Source organism: Corvus moneduloides, chromosome 9, assembly GCF_009650955.1.
Source record: "Corvus moneduloides isolate bCorMon1 chromosome 9, bCorMon1.pri, whole genome shotgun sequence".
NCBI lineage: Eukaryota > Metazoa > Chordata > Aves > Passeriformes > Corvidae > Corvus > Corvus moneduloides.
Window position 1 is genome coordinate 28,511,581 of NC_045484.1, and position 19,650 is coordinate 28,531,230.

The 19,650-nt window shown below is 42.1% G+C and overlaps 1 protein-coding gene across 13 annotated transcripts in view; it reads right to left on the reverse strand.

Annotated features, from left to right (window-relative positions):
- Window positions 1-5,020: 5,020 nt before the first annotated feature.
- Window positions 5,021-19,650, reverse strand: part of DAB1 (DAB adaptor protein 1) — a 416,072-nt gene continuing 401,442 nt past the window's right edge. For 12 of the 13 annotated variants that reach the window (XM_032117465.1, XM_032117466.1, XM_032117464.1 and 9 more), the window contains 4 exons: window positions 18,124-18,672; window positions 17,183-17,310; window positions 16,183-16,281; window positions 5,021-8,360 (listed from right to left, as the gene is read on the reverse strand). In XM_032117465.1, coding sequence (XP_031973356.1) covers window positions 16,198-16,281; window positions 17,183-17,310; window positions 18,124-18,672 — 761 coding nt within the window. In that variant the 3' untranslated portion in view covers window positions 5,021-8,360; window positions 16,183-16,197. The remainder of the gene's footprint in view (window positions 8,361-16,182; window positions 16,282-17,182; window positions 17,311-18,123; window positions 18,673-19,650) is intronic. The other variant, XM_032117470.1, reaches the window with a different exon arrangement.

A 19,650-nucleotide genomic window follows, 5' to 3' on the forward strand; every position in this document is an offset into this window, starting at 1 on the left:
CTGCTTCTTCCTCTAGGTACAGCTTTTTGACTCCTGAGACAGAAGAGTCTTTCCCTTCATCTTCCTATTAGTCTTAGCCTACAGCAAGAATCTTAGAGGGAGGGAAGTTCTCTCAATCTGTGTTTCCCTGTACAGAATGAGGAATATCATTGTGTTTCCCCACCCTTCCCCTTGCTGGACAATGTATTTGAAGAGACAAAGCCTGACTTTGAACAATTGTGGCTTTCAGCAGCGCAATCTCTCGCTCTGGGGTACATCTCTGAGTGCTTTGATGACACAAATAATACATACATTTTAATTAGCTCATTACGGGAATGAAGAATGCTAGATATATAAAACTATTCATATTCACTAACACCAAACAAACCCAACCACCTCAGTGCTGTTACCTGGCCAAGTGCTACACCTCCGTGTGTCACAGTTACCTTACAACTGACATGATTCTGCCTGTGGAGCCACATCTCTGCAAAATAAGCAACTGGCTGAGACATCCTTCTGGTTTGGCAGTGGATGATAACAATTTAACACAGAGAGGCACATGAACCAAATCCTTGCAGGAATCTGCTCCAAATAAACGAGTGTAATTCAGGCAGCCCTTTTTTAAACCCAGTTACTGAGCACAGTGATAAACTGCCCTCCAGACATGGAGGACAAACTGTTAGGGGAGATGATTCAGGCTGTGCAAAGCTTTCTGTTTGCCTTTTTTGCCTGATTTTTCTTCTTCCAAATGACTTTGCCCCAGCCTGAACCCAAGATGTGCCTGTGTGATACGGCTTGCTCAACCTCTGGCACAATTGATTCAGTTGTTAATCATTTGTTCATGACTGAAAAAAAAAATACCCACTTACAGACAAGACTTCTCTATCCACGGGACCTTTGCTGGCCGGGAAATACAGCACATATCCAGTATTTCAACAGCAGTAAAAGATAAGCTAGTAGTATAAACACAGAGCACCCTCTAGATTTAACTGCAAACCATGAAGGTGATCCCAGCATGTGGAATAATCAAGCTTCTCTCTGCTGCTTGTCCTTGTTTTGCTGCCTCTCACCATCTCAGTGGTGAACAGGCAGAAGCGGTGAATTACCAGAAGTGAGGTTAAAACAGGAGCAGGGACCCATGAGACAGAATTTCCTACACCTCAACATACTTTTCAGAGAGAACTAAGAAACACAATCAGGTTTTACACATAATTTACAACTTAGTTTAATTAGAGGTAGGTCTAACACATGAAATTTGTGACAGCAACCACAGGTCATTTTCTGCTTCCTCAGGTCCATGGATCAGTGGGAATGTTGCCTTGTAACACTGCCTGTGTCCTCTTCTCCATTCCTGCTCCTTCTCCACTGGTGACTGTAGCAGCCATGGCTTTCTGATGAGCTCAAGTCCCAAACCAGCTCTCTATGTCGCTGAATGAGGGTTCATCACACTTGAAAATCAAATGTCCACCATGAACACAGAGCCTGCAAATGCAACACATCCTTTGCAGAGCTCATATCCCTGCTTTACAAGCCCTTGCTCCCTGTAAATAAATCCCACACAGTTTCACCAAACATGATGGTGCTTTAAATGGCAGTTTCCTGTTAAAAGAAAAACTGAAACACATCAGCGCTGAAAGGCCCTCCCTGGGAAAGATGAAACTGGAGCCAGCATGCAGCTGTTTTTAGAACTACCAGGGCACTTTTCAAAAAGTTTCTTTCTTTCCTGTGAGAAAACTGTTTCATTCCCTGCTTTGGAACTCAAGAACACATTTCCTTCTGTGGAAAAACTCATTCAAAGGTAAAAGGAAGCTTCCCACCAATTTTGTGAAGAACATAAGGTGGCAAATACATGGTAAAATTTAAGGAATACTTCCAGACTTTTATGACTAACCCCACTGCATCACCACTTTTGTTACTAACACCATTATTTTCTGGTGTGAGGCTGGTCTATAAAAGGCCTTGGACATAAAAAACTCACCTTGCTGAAGTTAATTCTCCTCTTCTGGCTTTTGATCCACTAAAAATTATGTCCCATTATGACTGAGGCCAAATCTGGCACAGGTTCACCTACTCTGAAAGCTCTACAGGTCCTGTGAAGACGGGTAAGACAAAGAAAGAAAACTCCACCATGCCCCATCCCCTCTCCACGAGACCTCAAACCACCACACACACAAACTTATTTTCAAACTAGAAACGCCATTTTTTAAAGAAAAAACCCAGGACACTCATAATCCATGTATGTCAAATAAACAGCACAAAATTTACAGAAAATGCAACGTCTCACAGCATTGTAACTTCTGCTCACTTCAAATACAGCTCACTTCTGACACTGAGAGCTGTTCTTACACCTCTAGTAACTGTTAGAGAAGACAAAGATGCCACAAAAGGATTTTTTTGCAGCTAGTACCTGGCAGTAATTCTTCCTAATCCTTTATTTTCACAAATGTCTGAGGCTGAATGGGCAGAGATTGCTGCCTGTTAACCTGATTTTCCTTTAATCTATTGTGATTTCCTTTCTTTGCTGGTGAGGAGTATTTATAGAAGTGGTGCCAGGGGAGTGATGAAATAGGGTTGAAAAGCCAGCAAACAATATCAAGATCTTAAAAGACCTTTTTTTAAAAATAAAACCCCATTCTGTATCTGAAAGCCCCTTGAATGGGCAACATCTGAGGCTATTCTTCTCACTGAGATTTTTTCAGGTGCTGATAAAACATTTTAGGGTGATAGATGAGCCACAGGGCAAACACATCCATTGAGATAAGACTATTTAAAGCTCTAAAAACTAATAGCTGGAGAGCTGTCTCACTAATAGACCTGATATTTCCTGCCTCCAGTAGGATAATTTTAGAAAGAGACAGGCCATGTTACAGGTACTCAGGAAATCCTATCAGGGTATCTCCCATATTCCTCACTGTCATGAGATGAAATGTGCAATTCAGTTTCCCCACACTTTCAGATAGCAAATAAAACCAGAAAAAAAACCAACCCCACACACCTTTATTCTTCCTGATGCCAGTTTTACCTCGGGGACTTAAAACCAACAAAATACAGGTTTTTAATGGGGCTGATCCTAAAAAGCAAATCAGTGCGAGAAGACAAATTCATGGAAGACCCCAGCAAAAGAGAGAAATACTCTTGCAAATCGTGACTTTCACAGCAGTGACATCAAACCAGAGCCAGGAGCAGGGGGTGAGTCCCAGGATGGCACAAACAGGAGCAGAAGGAGAAGCCAGGAGCTGTGCCTCCATTGCCTGCTGGTCAGATGGACTTTCACTGCATTCCTTCACCACTGTGTGCATCCCACGTTGGCTCAGGGAGGGAATTGTAGAGAACAGTCAAACCTCTGTGGAAAACTGCCAACATATATCCCCTTTCATTTCTCTGACATGGTATTCTTCTGACTGAGAACAGCATTTGCCAGGGAAGCAATAAATATGAATGTGACAGGACAGGAGTTCTTCACAAAGCAAAGAAAGAAAAAAGGAAACAGTGCATGAAAACGTATTTCACAACCTAAAACACAGCCAGGAAGAGGTTACCTTCTCTGTTGCAGCAACTGTCACCCAGCAGTGATTAAAGCACATAAAACATTGCCTTTAATCCAATGTGAGGGAGTGAAAATTGCATATTCCCAGTCTATACAAGCAGTTGCTTTCCCAGAAGTCACTGACATGGAGAAGAGAGATCTGTCAGCGTTCTCACTGCTGTAAAACCACAGGCTGATTCTGCAAACCGTTTGCTAAAGAAATTCTCACTACTGCAGAAGATCATGGCCTTAATTAGCACTGGTTAAATTGGGAGCATTTCTTGAAGTGGTCACGTCTGAGCTGGGTATCTCATATGCAATCTACAGACTGACAGTGCTGAAGCTCCAGCAGTATTAATGCGACACAGGACATAAACACAGCACAGTAAGAATACATTGTTATCCCTTCTGAACACACAGAACACATCCTTCCCTCCCTCCTTGGGATTCCTCTTCCTCACCATTTCCAGATGACATCTCAAACCTGCTCATTCTGAATTTTTAAACTGAGTTTACACAACAACTGTGCAACATGAGCCAATTTTTCTGATTTTTCAACCAGCTTCACCCTGAGGGTACCAGAAGAGGATCAACAAGACCAGGTTTAGCCTTCATTGTAAAAATGCACATTAGTTTAAATCCACACTTAGCTGTGGCTTATTTAAGTTGATGTTTTGTAGCTGGTTGAAAACCAGAGATCACGTTCTTCCTTCCAAGGACACCTGAGTAGAGTTACACACAAATCAAAGTGCCATTAACACTGATGGGCATTCATCACAGCAAAATAACCTTTATTCCCAGGTGGGATCCAAACATTTCAACGATGTTCCTTGACAAAGGCAAGGAATGTTTCAACATGACCTACTGGGCATTTCTGGTGGAGAAGGAAGGGATGAGACATCAAAAAGCGGAACTACAATAAAATACATGTGCACACACCCACACCTCTCTCTCTCCTTGTACATAAACACGTATTTCTTACACTTAAATTTTACTGCATTACTCTCTTGGCAGAGAATGGTGAAATTCCTTCTCAGCTGAGCTTTATTATCAGTTCTGTGCACATTACTGGAAATTTTGGGGGGTGGTTCTGCTTTCAAAACTGTCATGTTTAAATGCACATCTTTAATTTCAAATCCCACTTGAATGAAAAAAGCAAGGAAAATTAATTTCAGCTTCTCATTCCACAAAGATAAACCAGCTTCGGGAGCATCACGAAGTGCGGGCTGTCCCAGGAATGTGGGATTTTGCAGGAGGTGATACAAATACCTCCTGGTTTGGGATGCTCATCTGAAAACACCCAAGAAGAGGGCAAAAATGTAGAGGCAGCAATTAAAATCAGTAAGTTATGTATTTGCAAGGTAAGCAACACTTAGTGTTTAAGAATAGTTATTCCCCAAATCGAGGGTTTTCTCCTTTCCCAAAGGGCCACAGCAGACACCAACACTGCACTGTAAGTCTGGCAGAATTATCCCAGAGGAGCACTAGCTATGAAACAAACTTACTGAAATGACACCTTTTTTTAATGTTTTTATTCATAACAGTATTACATGGCGTGTTACAGAAATTAATGGAAAATTTCTAAAAATTTGTTGGTTTCTGTTGTTGTTGCTGAATGCGTTACACATAAAGTTAAAAATAATGTGTCCGTATGTGTTAACAAATGGTCATTATCTGAGGTAAAGTTAAAGTAGGTTTAGAAATGTACTGCAACAGTCATTTTATCTTTCTCATCTTTATTAAAAAAATAAGTGTCAGAATGCAGAAATAAAAATGAATGAAAACCACGGAGTAAACATTTTTGCAAAGAAGGTGCCCAGTACGTTATTTAGATGAAAGGTTTCATCAGACACTTGGATGACTACGATCTATCAAAATATCTTTTCATGACAGGTAAAGATCAAGAACCTACGGGGGGGGGGGATGGTAACAGGATGGCTGGTGGGGTTCCCTGGTTTGTAAATTTAAAGTGACGAATTTAGTGCTAGTGAAGGATGAGGGATTAAACAATTGCACAAGCTGGATATTTGAGTTATCTACAATACTGGTACAGTGCAGAGGCCCTGCAGCCCTCTCAGCTCAGCATCTCAGCCACGACAAGGACGATCATATGACAGGACAATCCAGAACCTGTTTTTATTTATGAGCGTTGGCAAAGGTAAGACAAAGGTCCGCGGTGATGGCCCAGCTGTCTCCCGGGAGAGACACTGGAATTGCAGCCTCATTCCCTCGGCACCTATTCGTAAGTGATCTGCTTCCTACAAATATGATCCTCTGAGACATCAATCTCTTCTTTTCTCTGTGTTTCACCCCATCACTGGAAATGCACTGACGACACTAAACCTCCAATGTCTGTGATGAACCAAAACTGGCTTTTGTGGTTCCATGTGCAGGACAAAACCCAAAAAAAGCCGCTGAGGAATAAAGTAGCACCACTGTGCAAATCAGGAAAATATTATGACAGAAATGTCCTCCAGAAACGCTTTTACCTCTGCTTTTAATCCCGAAACACTCAATCCACCAAAGTTTTAAATTATCTCCTCCAGTTAGAAAACTTGATTTTCCAATGGGAAAATAAGATTCGCTACAAAGCTTTTTGCACATGACTAAGGAACAAGCATCAAATGACAGTGGATGGGGATAAAATGCTCTTCTCTGCAGGTTCGTTATGTCTATTCACAGCTAATTTCTCATTCACATACATTCTGCAACTCACATTTCTCTAATTTCTCTAATTCAAAATAAAAGAATGGGATCATGTGAGATTTGGTTGCACGTACCAACAATCACCACCCCAGTTATTCTGCCTTCTAAACCATTTTTAGCTTATACTAGAGATGAAAGAAAGTAAAACATTTGTAACTCCAGGCCTATTTTAATCATGACAAAAATGTAAATCCTAATGTGTCAATTTAAAAACAAAATCTGCACAATAACCCTAAAAACTGATTAATCCTTTGATTTCTTCAACCATTTTCCTTTTTCTATTTTTCTGTTTTTTCTTTTTTTTTCTTTCCTTTTTTTTTTTTTTTAGTGTTAAACCACTAAATTCAATATACTGTAACTGCATAGGAACATCAGGAAAACACATTTGACCTGTAGAACAATTCTCTGTAGGGCAAAAATATATAGATTCTTTATGAAAATCATGTGCTAAACATATGAACCCAAACACTGCACTTTTTGCTTCATAAATGTAAAAAAAAGGAAGTTTTAAATTCTTTTTGTTCTGCGTGTAAACAGTTGGATGACTTCTATGCAGAGGTTCAAAGGAATGTCAATGGAATGTGATCTCTTCTAAGTGGAATTATGTCCATGTGATAACGCTAGACCATAAAATCATGTGTTCCCATTAATTTCACTAGTTGCTGACAAGCTGACTGCTTTTGGCAAATGCACTTGAGCTTCAGCCCATTATTGTTAAGCATGTGAAAAAACATATGTGATGCAAGAACCACAAACTGGGTTTGCCACACCTCCCAAGCACTGCAACTTGCTACCTTCTCTACTGTGTAATGGCATTAGTAAAAGAATTTTCATAACATTTATATTTACAAAAAAACTGGCAATTTTCATTCGAACTCCTTAAAGCCATTTCCCCTTAAACATTTAAAGAGTTTAACAGTAAGATTTTTTTTTTCAAGTTATAAAATAAAAATCCCATTTGATTTTTTTCTGATGTACAAAAAGTGATAAAGATGAACAATTTTGATCACAGAGTCAGTTTGTTATTCCAAAATCCATGCCGTCCTTGTCCCATTTGTCAAGTCTGCTTCATCCAAACTCCTAAACCAGAAGCATACCAGTATTATTTGGCAAATGATTTTTTTTCTCATCAAAAATGGCACACAGAGAAGAAAACACTTGTCTGCATAGCATTACAGCAGCAAGATACTGAAGAAATAAAAATATTCCTTTTCTGCACTTTGTTTAGAGTTTCCTAGGAAATACTGACTCTTTTGTCTTTCTTCAGTGGGACTCCATGTCCTTTCTCTACCCACAACATGAGTATTCCAACAGAAAGCAGCATTTCTTCCTCGTGATGTGCTAGAACTTAAAAGGTCCATTTGGCAACATTTTCAGTCAGGATGGATAAACAACCGAGTTCTATTCCGTGGTTTCAAGTTGGAAATCATTTCCGCAGGCGGCGTTTCGCTGTAAGATCTGTCACTCATACAAAACTACAGAGTAAGAAATAAAAAAAAAAATACAAAAAAGGAGAAAAAAAAGAAAAAAAGAAAAAAAAGATGACACCACCAGTATTTTGTTGTTGTTGTTTAAATATGACTACGTAGGGGGAAAAAAAAGGGGTCAGGATCAGCCTGATGTAAATGATGATGAAAAACATGTCACCGTGACATAAAAAGTGCCAACTTGTGCCCCAAAGGCTGCTGAATGATAATGCCACTGCTACATACAGACTCTGCTTTTTGCTGGAAAGAAAAAAAAAGGAATGTCTAACATCCAATAAATTTCAGATGCTCGTTATTTATAGGTGGTGCACAGAAGGTGAGAAATGTTTAAAAGAAGACCGAGGAGTAAGATTTCCTAGTCTGGATACCCACCACTTGTGGGGACGGGGCTGCACTCGTGGTATGAGAAGCAGGGAGAGTTTTTGTTTTGTGCTGCCATAGGAATCTGCCATTGGTTGCCAAAAAAACACATCAGGAACACTCGTAGAGCCAGTCCAGGAGGGCAATCTCTCTCCTTGTCAGACAAAATCAATCGGAAAAAAAGCATGAAAGCCAAAGGCCTGCCAGGTTGTTGGGTTTCTTTTTGAATCTTGGAGCACCACAAGCCTGTAACAATGCTATTTCTTAGGTCTGTTAATCTGCGCGTAGAGAGGTTCTGCTTCCTGGGGATAACAAAAATAAAATGAGCAGAGATGTCTCCAGACAGCATTTTTAGAACATTTTTACAACATCTGCTTGAGAACAGCGATACCTTGTGAGTCAAAACCCACAGGGAGTGTTTGCTTTCTGTGCTGCCCTGAGTGAACATGGCACCCCAGTTGAGTGCGAAGAAAATGGGAATTATTTCAGAAAATGAATGGTTACTGTCCATTTCCTCTTCCAGCACTGGCCGTGCACTGACCCTCACTGTTGGGCATGGGCATATGAAGAAATTAAATGAAAACTTATAGGCCTGGATGTTTGGAATTTCAGAGGCCGGAATTGCAGCCTGTGTACAAGGCTGAGCCCCCCCAACCCCCAGCAGCACAACAGCAGAACGTAACTGTGGGTTTTGCACAACTCAAGAGAAAACCACTTGCAAACAGAAACTGCCACGGAAAGCTGAGCTAATGAAGCTGTGATGGGATTTAAAACAACAGCATGAGTGGCCCATGAAGAACGAGGAGCGCCAGCCCTGTGCAGTTTGATTAGGAGTCTGTGGAACCATTAGTACAATGGTTAAAGCTGGGAGGAAAGCACGTCAACTTGTTAACAGATTACTTTCTTGGGAATTTCCTGGATGTGGGAGGGGGGGGAAAGCTGCCACGTTCTTCAGCGTTGCTTCATAGCTGGCACACCCTGTGTGCTTTCTTAACACTGTGTTCCTCTCGGCTGCAGTGGGAAGCAAACCATCCGTGGACCCTGAGATCCATTCTACTTCATTTGCAGAGACTAATTTATTAAACTAAGAATGACATCTAAAAAAGGAACAAGACAGGCAGAAAGGCTAATTAATGCCATACTGCATTAACTCTCCACAGCTTGATAAATATTCAAATACCACGCCACGGCGTTGAATTTAACCAAGTTAGAAGCAACTCGTGTTACAGCAGCATTGGCAGGAGCCGACTTTGAGAAAAAAAACCCTCAGGAGGTTGGCAAATCACTGGGCACTGAGGAGCACACACAGGTCTGCCAGGGGATGGCACAGGATTTTAATTACTGTTTATCAAAATGATGCTGGGGATGAGGAGAGCAGCCCAAAGGTGGATCCGTCGGGCTGTGCGTGCTCAGTGCTCCAGGCTCTGCCCCATCCCAGTGCCCTGTCCTGCCCTCAGAGTGCAGGAGCACACAACAAATCCAAAATATGACCTGTTTCCTCCATGCCAAGGCAAGTTGTCTCTTTTTCCCCCAAAACTCCTGCATTTCAGGAGCTTGCAGACATCCTGTTTCCCCACCTCCTGCCCACATGAAGCCCTGAGTTCACTATGAGCACTACAAGTGAGAGAAACCCTCTGGAATGATTAAATAAATGCTGCTGAAATTATCCCCAGCAAGAAGCAAATACATTTTGTGACCTTGAAAAACTGAAGGTAATCAAAGGAGATGACTGGGAGTAAATAACTGCTTTTCACACACTGTGAGTTAAGTCTACCTATGCCAATTTTCACGTGCAGGCTTGAAGCTGGCAGAATGATCTATCACAGCTAGTTCAGAGAAAATCTGTACTAATTAATGTGTGAACCTGACACACACCAGGCCATTCTTCAGGCAGTTGCTGAACCTGAGGTGATTGCAAAGGGAAGTGAAAAGGAAGGAGGAGAAGAAAAGGAGAGGGAGGGAGAACATCCCTTTGGAACAAAAGATGTCAGTTTTTCAAACGCCTTCGGGGAAAAAAAGAGCTTTTCAAAATGTCAAGTCTGCTTGTTAGAGCTGTCCTCAAATATCCTTCAGATATGCAGATGTGCTGAAGTAACAGGTGTCCTAAGGTGCCACTGGACTCCACACCCTTGAAAGAGCAGGAGGAGGAGCTCCTCATCAGCAGCACTTCCAACAACGCATGAGGCAGCCTTTACAGTGAGAAACCTCTTTGATTCATATCCAACATTAATCTGCACAAACACCTGATGTGGCAAAGGCCTGCATCTCTCACTGATTTGAGTAATTTCTCTTCCAATAGACCAGAGCATTTTGCATGAAAAGTGTGCTCTTACTTTTCCTTTCAGTTGATTTCTCCCTTCAGATGCCTAAACAAGAAATTAATTGTGGTAATCGTGTGCAGTCTTCCCAGCCAAAGGGTTTTGGTCAATGCCTGAGCTTTGTTTCCCAGTATTATTTTGAGTTAATTCAAGCATGCTTTTAGCCCAACAATGCAAAAGGTGTCTGTAAAATATTGATATTCAAGAGGGCAAAAGAGAACAGAAAGGGAAAGGAAAGAGGCAAAAGGAGAGTTGAGTGCTGTTGACTTCACAGACAGCTTCTCTCACAGCGCCAGGCACTATTTTGGAGGGTCCTGGAAGCAGAAATAACCCCCCCTTTTTTTACATACTCCACGCAAAAGTCACAGGCCATGTTATGAAAAGGCAGGTGAGCATTAACTCTTCTCACGGCATCTCACCAGCATTTTCTGCTTTTGACTTCTACGACTGCATTAGGAACAGATGCAGAGGGAAGGAAAGGGAAGAACTGTTTTTTGTCAGAACAAAAAGAGAGGAGCAAATAAAATAGCAGACAAAGCTCTAACTCACATAAACCCTCACAGTGTTTTCCTTGCTGAACTGGCCCGGAATCACTTCTGATGTGCTTTCAACAACCCACAGGGAGAAACCAAGACAAGAACTGGAAGCACTTTTTTTTTGCTGCAGTATTCCAGAAATATTTCATGCTGCAAATCACTTTATTCTTCCCATTTTAAGGGGGACAAGACAGCAGCAAACAGCATTTCTGGTGTAGTCCAGTACTGTGTGAGGCAACAAGGGTGCTAGTGCTTTCGAATAACATTATGCAAATACTAGAAGTAAATTTTCAAATCCCATTTGAAGATATTAACAGCTGCTCCCCAGCAGAACTACTCACTGGAGAGCATCTCCTGAAAGACTCAGCACCTACTCAGGCCTGCAGGGGTGAACTCACTCACAAAACATAACTGTGAGTTAGGAGGAAACTGTTTTTACCCTGTCAGCCCTTTGATCACTGCGAGGCACCTGCTCCGTGCAGAGCTGCAGGCGAGATGTTCTCAGCTGTCGGGGTGAGGCCCTCATAGATTTCTGTGCCCTTTACAGCGGGTGCTCAGTGCCAGTTTTACTCCTGGCTGACTGATCAGAAAGGGCAGGCTCCAATGATAAAGAGTTTCATGAAATAAGTGTGCTGGAGAGCCACACAAAATGAGCATCTTGTGCTGGGGATGCAAGTGAAGGGGGTGGGAGTGAGAAGCGTCTTCTCTGTTTTTTGCATGCTGACCCATAGGCAAAATAGGACAGAGTAAAGTTGGCAAGCGGGGTTCAAATTAAATATCTTTGGTGATAAGACAGGTCATTCCTATTGCCTCATTAACAAGCAGTTTTTATTTACTACTTATTGCTAATTATTAATACTTGGTTATTTTTCTTACAGCCTCCATCAGCAACAACCTTCTAATTCAGGATTATGCCTGGAGAGTGTCTCTGTTCTTACCATAAACCTACCCAGGAAAACTTTCTAGTCTCAAATATCCAGTTTAATTATTAGCATTCTAAAAATCTCTGTCATTTTAGTAGCGAGATGGATGCTTCACATCCATAAAATCAAAAAGCAATGACAACTACTCAGAAAGATGAACCTGCTCCATATCTTGGTCCTGATATAAAAATGAAATGCAGCCAAGAAACACTGATTATTTCTGGGCCCCTCTCCCAAAACAGTAGCCACACAATGATTTCCGTCTACAGATCTGTCATCCACATATCCTTCCATCTACGTATCTGTCAATTCTCCTTCGTAACATTTGAACCTAATGGCCAATTTGAAGCAAATTGTTCAGAAGTCTCAAAGATGCTAAATTTTCATAAGGAGATTTTTAAAATCAGTCGTCATGCAGAAGACAGGGAACTTTTAAATAACCTCATCACAGAGAAAGCAAGGAGAACTTGTCCCTAAATTGAATTGTTGGGCTGCAAATCAGCAAGAACACAGCTCTAGACAAAGCTACAAAGAATGCTATCCCTTGTTTAGAGGAAGAAGCTGGAGGAGTGGAAGGGTACAAGGCTACTTCGGGTGGGCTTGGTGACACTGAAGAGGTGAGAAGCCCTTGTATGACCTGGCCACATGGACAGCTTCAAGGAGACTGCAGCAGCAGAGATGAAGGCAAGCCTGCAGGATGCCCCTGTTCACAGAGCAGCCTGAATTTCCCTGCTCATGCCCCTCCAGATTTCCTGGGAAATACGAGCAACCAACTGAGTATGAGACCTGAAATGCCACTTTTAGGGTTTCTCTGGAGTGAAGCAGTACTTCCCAACCTGTGATCCCCTTCCAAAGACACAACACTACTTCTCTCAGATTCCCAGCCCTGCCCAGTGCTGTGTCTTTAGCTCAAGAACAACAGCTTTAGAGCCTACAGCAAGAACGGGTCACCTGTAATTAGAAATTTCTCTTTGGACTTTATCCAGTCCCTATTGAGCCAGGTGAAGGACTGGAACAGGTCCTGCAAATACAGCCTATAGTAATTTGAGCCCATTCAGAGTCCTGGTGCAACAGAAAAAGGGCAGAAGTAAGAGGAGGCTGCAGAATCAGCTTGATACTCCCTCCTGAGGCTCACAAAGCTCCCAGGCAACCCAAGGCTTTGTCTGTAAGTTCCTGTATTCTCTCCACTTCCTAAAACCAGCCCAAAAAGGAGTTACAGCAGCCCATCCTGGAGCTGACTAAGATTTTTAGGAACATTTATCACCAAGCACAGCACTTGCTCCAAGATGGATGATGGCAGCAGGCCACCAAAGCACCACCAAAAGCTGATAGACAAATATTCTAATGAACTGTTGCTCTCCTGACAGTGCTGATGGCATCGTGAAGGGTGTGACACATTTTGAGGGCTCCTTATTGTCTGCACACGTTTCTCAGAACAACTGAACAATTTTTTTCAGGGAGATGTGCTCTAGCCACAAATGTTTTGAAGGTTTCTTGAGAATCTCTCATGAATGATTGCCAGTGCAAGTTTTGAGCTGGGCAGCAGCTCAATAGAGCTGCATTTGTTCCTCTGTTCAAAACCTCCTGCTTTAATGTAAAATGTCAACAATAAGAAATGTTTAACACATTTGGTAGGATCACAGCTACAAACAGTTCTTTCCCTCCCGCTCCTTTCACCACAATTACTCCCCACACAATCTGGAGACAGCAGTAGGGATTAAACATAAATCATCTGAAGATGGCAGTCATCTTATTCTGTATTCTCTTCACCCCTTCTGGAAAATCACTATCCATCCTCAACGCCATGCCTGAACAAATACAATGAACAGCTCTGCAAAGAGTTAATCTTATTTCACCTGTGGAATTTGGGCCTTTCTGCTTCTTCTCTTCAACCATAAAGGGACAAAAATGTAATATATCCATAAAATATCACATTTGCCTACTAAGAGGTCACAGCTATTTCTGGAAGGGTGACTTCTAGAACAGCTGCTGGAAGGATGAGGATTTTGAGAGCTGAAGATTGCAAAAGGAAGAGAGGAAAAACAGGAGAGGAGAAGATAGTAACTAGATGATAATACAGAGTATCAGAAGGAATCAAGAAACCAAACTGCTGTGGTACCTTGAAAGATCAGGGTACAAAAATCCAGGCAGGTGAGTATTCTGACTACATCAAGATAAATGAAGGTATTGTATGGGCAGAGCTGTTCTCAGAGATGCTGGGAACAGACAGATTTGATATTTCTGCACACAATGCTCTGTTCCTGAGAGGTCCATTCAGCTGAGTTGTTACTGTGCTGTTCTTGGGGTAAGAGCCACGTTCTAAAGAGCGAAGTGATCTCCGACCCAAGCCACAAAAGTGGCTTTTATGCAGACTCTGATTCTTTTGCACGACATGTTTCTCCCCGTTAAGTTTCTCCCCCAATGCAGAGCTCAGTACACAACTCCATAGTAAGTCCTGAATTGATAATTTTCCATGGAGATTAGGCTTCCCATTGCTCTGATGACACCAGGCTTCAGAATTAGATGGGCTGGCTTTGGGAAGTGGATTTCCTACGGACTGCTGCTGAATGGCTCTGCACACAGGCACAACAATATTAGTGGAACTTCACTGGAGAGAAGCTTTCTTTTTTGTTCAGCTTCCTGTTCCTGCCTACAGCTTTTAGGAATTACTGTAATACGATAATCAGGGACATTATTTAACATTTCCCAGAATATATTTCTGAGAATTATACATATTTGATGCGAGGCTCTACAGGGATTAACGAAAAATGCAGCAAAACCATATGCAATCACTGGTAATACGCTGTCCTGGCAGCTCTGAATTTCAGAACCACCCTAAGATAAACCATAATAAACAGATGTATGGGGGTTTCCAGAGTGCGGGACTCAGATAAATGGCAAATCCTGTTTCATGATCCAGGAAAGAACTCCTGGAGTGGTGTGAAGCTGGGATAGCTGGGGATGTCAGTGCTGGCCAAACGTCAGCCAAATTATTACGTGGCACCATCTATCTGCAGCAGCACCTCTCACTGGAGGAAATAATGAACGTTCTTGCTGGAGCAGCTCATCCCAGCTTGACTTTCTCCTCACACTGTCGCTGTAGACTCGAGGAGACACAAAGCTTAATGCTCCTGTTGCTGCAGCCCCCAGGAGCTGAGCACGGGTGAAGCTACAGAAGGGGGAGATGCCCTCTCACAGCACCACATATTATTAAGAGAGATTCTCATTATTCCCAAGTGGATCAAAGCTAAGTTACTGTAAGATTTTTTAAAATCATAGGTAATGCACAACGTCAACTGACTCCTAATGAAACTATTAATTCTGAGTTGAAACTAAACTCAGGATGGCTAAGTCACTGGCAAACCCAGTGCAATTTCTGTACAAAACAGGAAGGGGTTCTCCCACTGCTCTGGATTTGCTCCAGGAGCTCTGTGCTGGAGCACAGAAGCTGTATCGGATCATGTATTTGGGCAATACCAAGCAGGAGTGGCAGACGGGGAGAAGATAATGAAACATATTCTTCAAACAGCAACACTAGAGAGTATTTGGATGGAATAACAACGCTCAGCACTCATAAAACTTTGTAGCTTCACTGTCTTTTTGGCAAAACATATTTACTATATTGAAACAAATCACAGAACATTCACAGGCAGCCACATTTTCTACGTGTTCTGTAACACAAAGGATGAAAAGATCATCCTTCCCGTCTGTCTGGGTTTAAATGACTTACATTGATGAATAATTTTTAAAACATCAGTATGCCAATGGTAATGTGAATGATGATAATTTTCAGATGTTTTTAATTTGCAGTTGGAGATAAAAATACACAAACCCATTTCAATATTTTTTACATGCAGATAATAAACGTGCTTCTTCTACTGATTATCACATTGATTTAGGGTAGAGACACTCATGTATCATTACATAATTTTATTTAATGATTGTTATGTCTGTGGGTAAGATGTCTTATTCCATTTAATATGTTACATCTGACTGAAGGCCAGGGTGGCTTTGATAAAAAAAATGCTCTGCCTAATACATTGTTAGTAATGGCTCAGTTTCCCTATTTGCCCTTAGAACTTGAACACAAAGTAAAATAAGTCTACATTTCTTTAAAGCATGCAGGCAGCTGAAACACACATATTTGCATAAGCTGCAACACTCAGTGAATGGCAAAAGCCATGCAGACCACCAAGCATGAGGAATGCACTGTGGAGGATGGAGAGGTCAAACGGAAGAGATGAAAAGGAAAAAAATAAACCATGCATCCATGAAAGCAATGGCAGGCACTGGTGGAAGAGTAAGTGAAGACCTCAAGGTGTAGAGAAAAAAAGGACAGATACCTACCCCAACCTGTGCTATCTAGCTACCGACCTGTGGACTTATAGTATCACCAGTTGGCTCACCAAAGGGATCACTGTTGGAGGAGGCCTGAGACCCATCAGGCTAGAATACAAGAACATAACACCTTTTTTTCTCAACAATAGAAAGTGAAAAGTCAACACGAGGTTATTTTCATGCTGTGGGCATAACAAGTACATCCTATCTCATGAAAACCAGAGTGAGACCTCGCCGCTGATCCGCTCTCAAAAGCCGTAGCGGTTCCCTACAGCTGCTGCAGGCAGCAAAGGACCTCACCAGTTCCTGCTGGAGCCCAGGCAGGAGGTGCCACAGAAGGTAGTGGATCAGGCCAACCACAACTGCAATAGGCCCTGAAAGCCATGTGAAACAGAAAGAGTCCAAGCTTGGGTTATTTTGCACTTTTTGTTGTACTGACCCCCTCTTGCCTTCGGCTCACTCGGGCTCCTACCTCCCTAAGACACCTGGTGATTTAGTTATTGCTTGGATAACATTTCTTGCTTTGGTCCATAAAGGCAAAGAAATCACATACTGAGGGGCCAGAACATTGAGGAACGTAGCTAGGCAAGCAACTGGGATGCAAGAATGTGCAAGACAACATCAACCATCATCTTTTAACACACAAACTCTCACATCTTTCTCTGCAGCCTCAGCATGTTTGTTGTTTTACCCTAGATTTCCTTACCATGAGTAAAGTGAGTGCTGATGTGCTAAAGAGGACATTGGATACAACTAACATGTACAGCCTTACATATGAACTCTGAGTTTGGTTCCTTGTATGCAGTGCTAGTGCATATCAGCAGAAACGTTGTGCTATCAGCTGTCAAACCCAAAGCAGGACGGGAATTCTGGCTGCAGCTCCCCCGTAAGCACCACCCAGCCCTACTGGAAAAGTTATTTCTGATGCTACAGAACAACATTTAATTAGCTGCTGTCTTTTCTAGCTAAAAGGAGACAATGAGGATTTAGAAACCTTGTTGCTACTCACAGCCTCTGGCTCCTCACTTTTGCTTGGGCTTTCAAAGCCCTCTTCAAAGAGGTCGTCTGCAGCAGCGTCACTCGTATGAGATGCTGATGATTTTGATGGAGAACTCTGTCTGGGTGCAGGGGTTGGAGCTAAACAAGGATTAAGGTAACAGCAACAATTACTCTGTTGATTTCTTCAAAAAGACACTGCAGCACAACATTTGCTCATGCTTTTACATCCCTCAACTTTTACCACCCCTGAGAATCATTTTCTAACAAGGAGCTGCAGGAGGTAAATTCAGGCACAGTCCTCATTATCAATCCCGTGTCTTTGAATACATCTGGCAACTTCCAAATTAAGTTTGGCTGCATCTGGTCTATATCTTTATGAAGCTGGGAGACACCACTACATTATAAGAGGGAGGTGTGAGTTGCCTGCCCTGTGGCAGGTAAGCAAAACACATCTGTGACTGACCCCTGGTGAATCTCATGAATTCCTCTTTTCAGCAGCCTGCAAAATCCCCCATCTCCATGCTATGAACACCATAAGCTTATTTTACAGCTCTTCAATGAATTTTCCCACATGTCCAATACATCAAGCTGCTAAAAAATAAATACCCATCCCCTAATTTCTGCAAAGTACGGATGGGTCATAAGCAAAACCAGTTGTAAGGTTGAATGCCATGGGCATTTGCCAACCAGCTTGCATGTCCCCACCACAAAACTTGTATTACTGTCTTAGAAATTAAATTACAGACTGTAGCTATCTGGGCTGTTTATTTCTGTGGCCTCTGGAATTCCTCTCTGATATTTTCCTTTATGGCTGGAACACATTTAATAAGCCAGACCATGCATGAAGGTTCTCAGTACATATCTGGGTTGGAATTTAAAAAGAGACAGAAGTGCTCTGAGGAGCAGTCAACTTCCAAGGAAAGGGATGGCTGAAAGCACATAAATACTCACGTGAATTTGTAGATGGGGTCGTGGAAGTCACAGGAGTCAAATTTAACTGAGAGATGTCAAAGTCATCACAATCATCTGCTTCCTGTGCCATCCCAACTTTGTTAAAGTAACTTGAGAAGGCCTCTGAGGTACAACTGAGGGAAGGCTGATCTGGTTTTCTTGATGGCACTGGTGGAGGCTGAGCCATCTGGAGATCTTTAAACATTTCTTTTCCCATTTTCTGTCTGGGCCTGTCTGTCTGCGGACTCGATCTGTTGGAGTCGCTCGTCGGTGGAACGGTGGCTATAGGAGCAATGGTACCTTGAAACATGGCTGCTTGTAAAGGCAAAACAGTTTGTGTTGGCATGAAGGCAGTTGGCTGGAACTGGCCAGCCACGGATGGCCACGGCTGCTGGGTGGGAGGAAAGATGCCGGGCTGGCCCCACGCGATGGGCTGTCCTCCCTGCATCACCTGAGCAACTGGAGGCTGAGCACCCATGGCCAACTGCTGTTGAACGAGTGGTTGCTGTCCCCAGAACGAGGGCAGGACAGCTCCCATGGCAACATAACCTTCGGAGAATAGAGAGAGCAGGAAAGGGGGGGAAACAAATGGGATGGAAGATTTTAATGCTGCTGTCAAGAGCACGCAGGAAAAGTGACACAATAAATCAGAAACGTGCAAAGCTGCACCAGTGATCCCAGAACTGCAGCACCCTCGGAAAGAAAACTGAAAACGTGGTTGAACTCACATCACTGAAGAAATACTCATAGACAGAACCACAGGCTGGTGGACTCTGCAAAGCAATCATCTCAAATTGCATCATAATGCTACTGCTACTACTACTAATAAAAAAACCCAACCCACATGATTTCAGATTAAAACCCTCACACACTTGGTTATTACCCAATTACTTGAGAACATCAAAAAGATCTTGAGCTTCTGCTGCACTAAATACCTATTAACAACAAACTGCTCCAGATATTAGGCTAACATAACCCCCTCCAGTTGAGGAGGAAATTAAAGATTTAAACTGAAATTATAATTGCTTCCTGTCAGACCTGAAGCCTCCTTTATAGCCAGCAAGAGTTTGACTGTGTAGGAATTATAGGATCAGGTGGCTTTTTTATTTACAACAACAACAAAAATGCTCTGAAACTAAAACTCCTGTAAAAATTTTTACAAATTAAACTACCTTATATAATTATGTTCCACTGACAGAAGTACTGTACTTTACAGATAATGCTGTTTCACATTTAAATTCAATACTTACCACTAATACTTCGTATAATGTAACTTCTCTCTTAATTTTAATACTGCTATAGCTTTAAAACTCTTGTTTCTAACCTGTTTCCTCAGTCCTCCTGTACGTTCTCCTCTTTGCTTTATTTCTAGGCTGTTTTGTAATCGTAAATGTAAGGATGGCTGCTATACTGTGAAGCAAAAAGCCCAAAACCCAATAAAATTAAAAAATAAGGAATTGAACTTTGAGAGACCAAATTGTTGAGTGATGAAAGGAGCAGTAGCTCAGACACATTTCTGTTCCAACA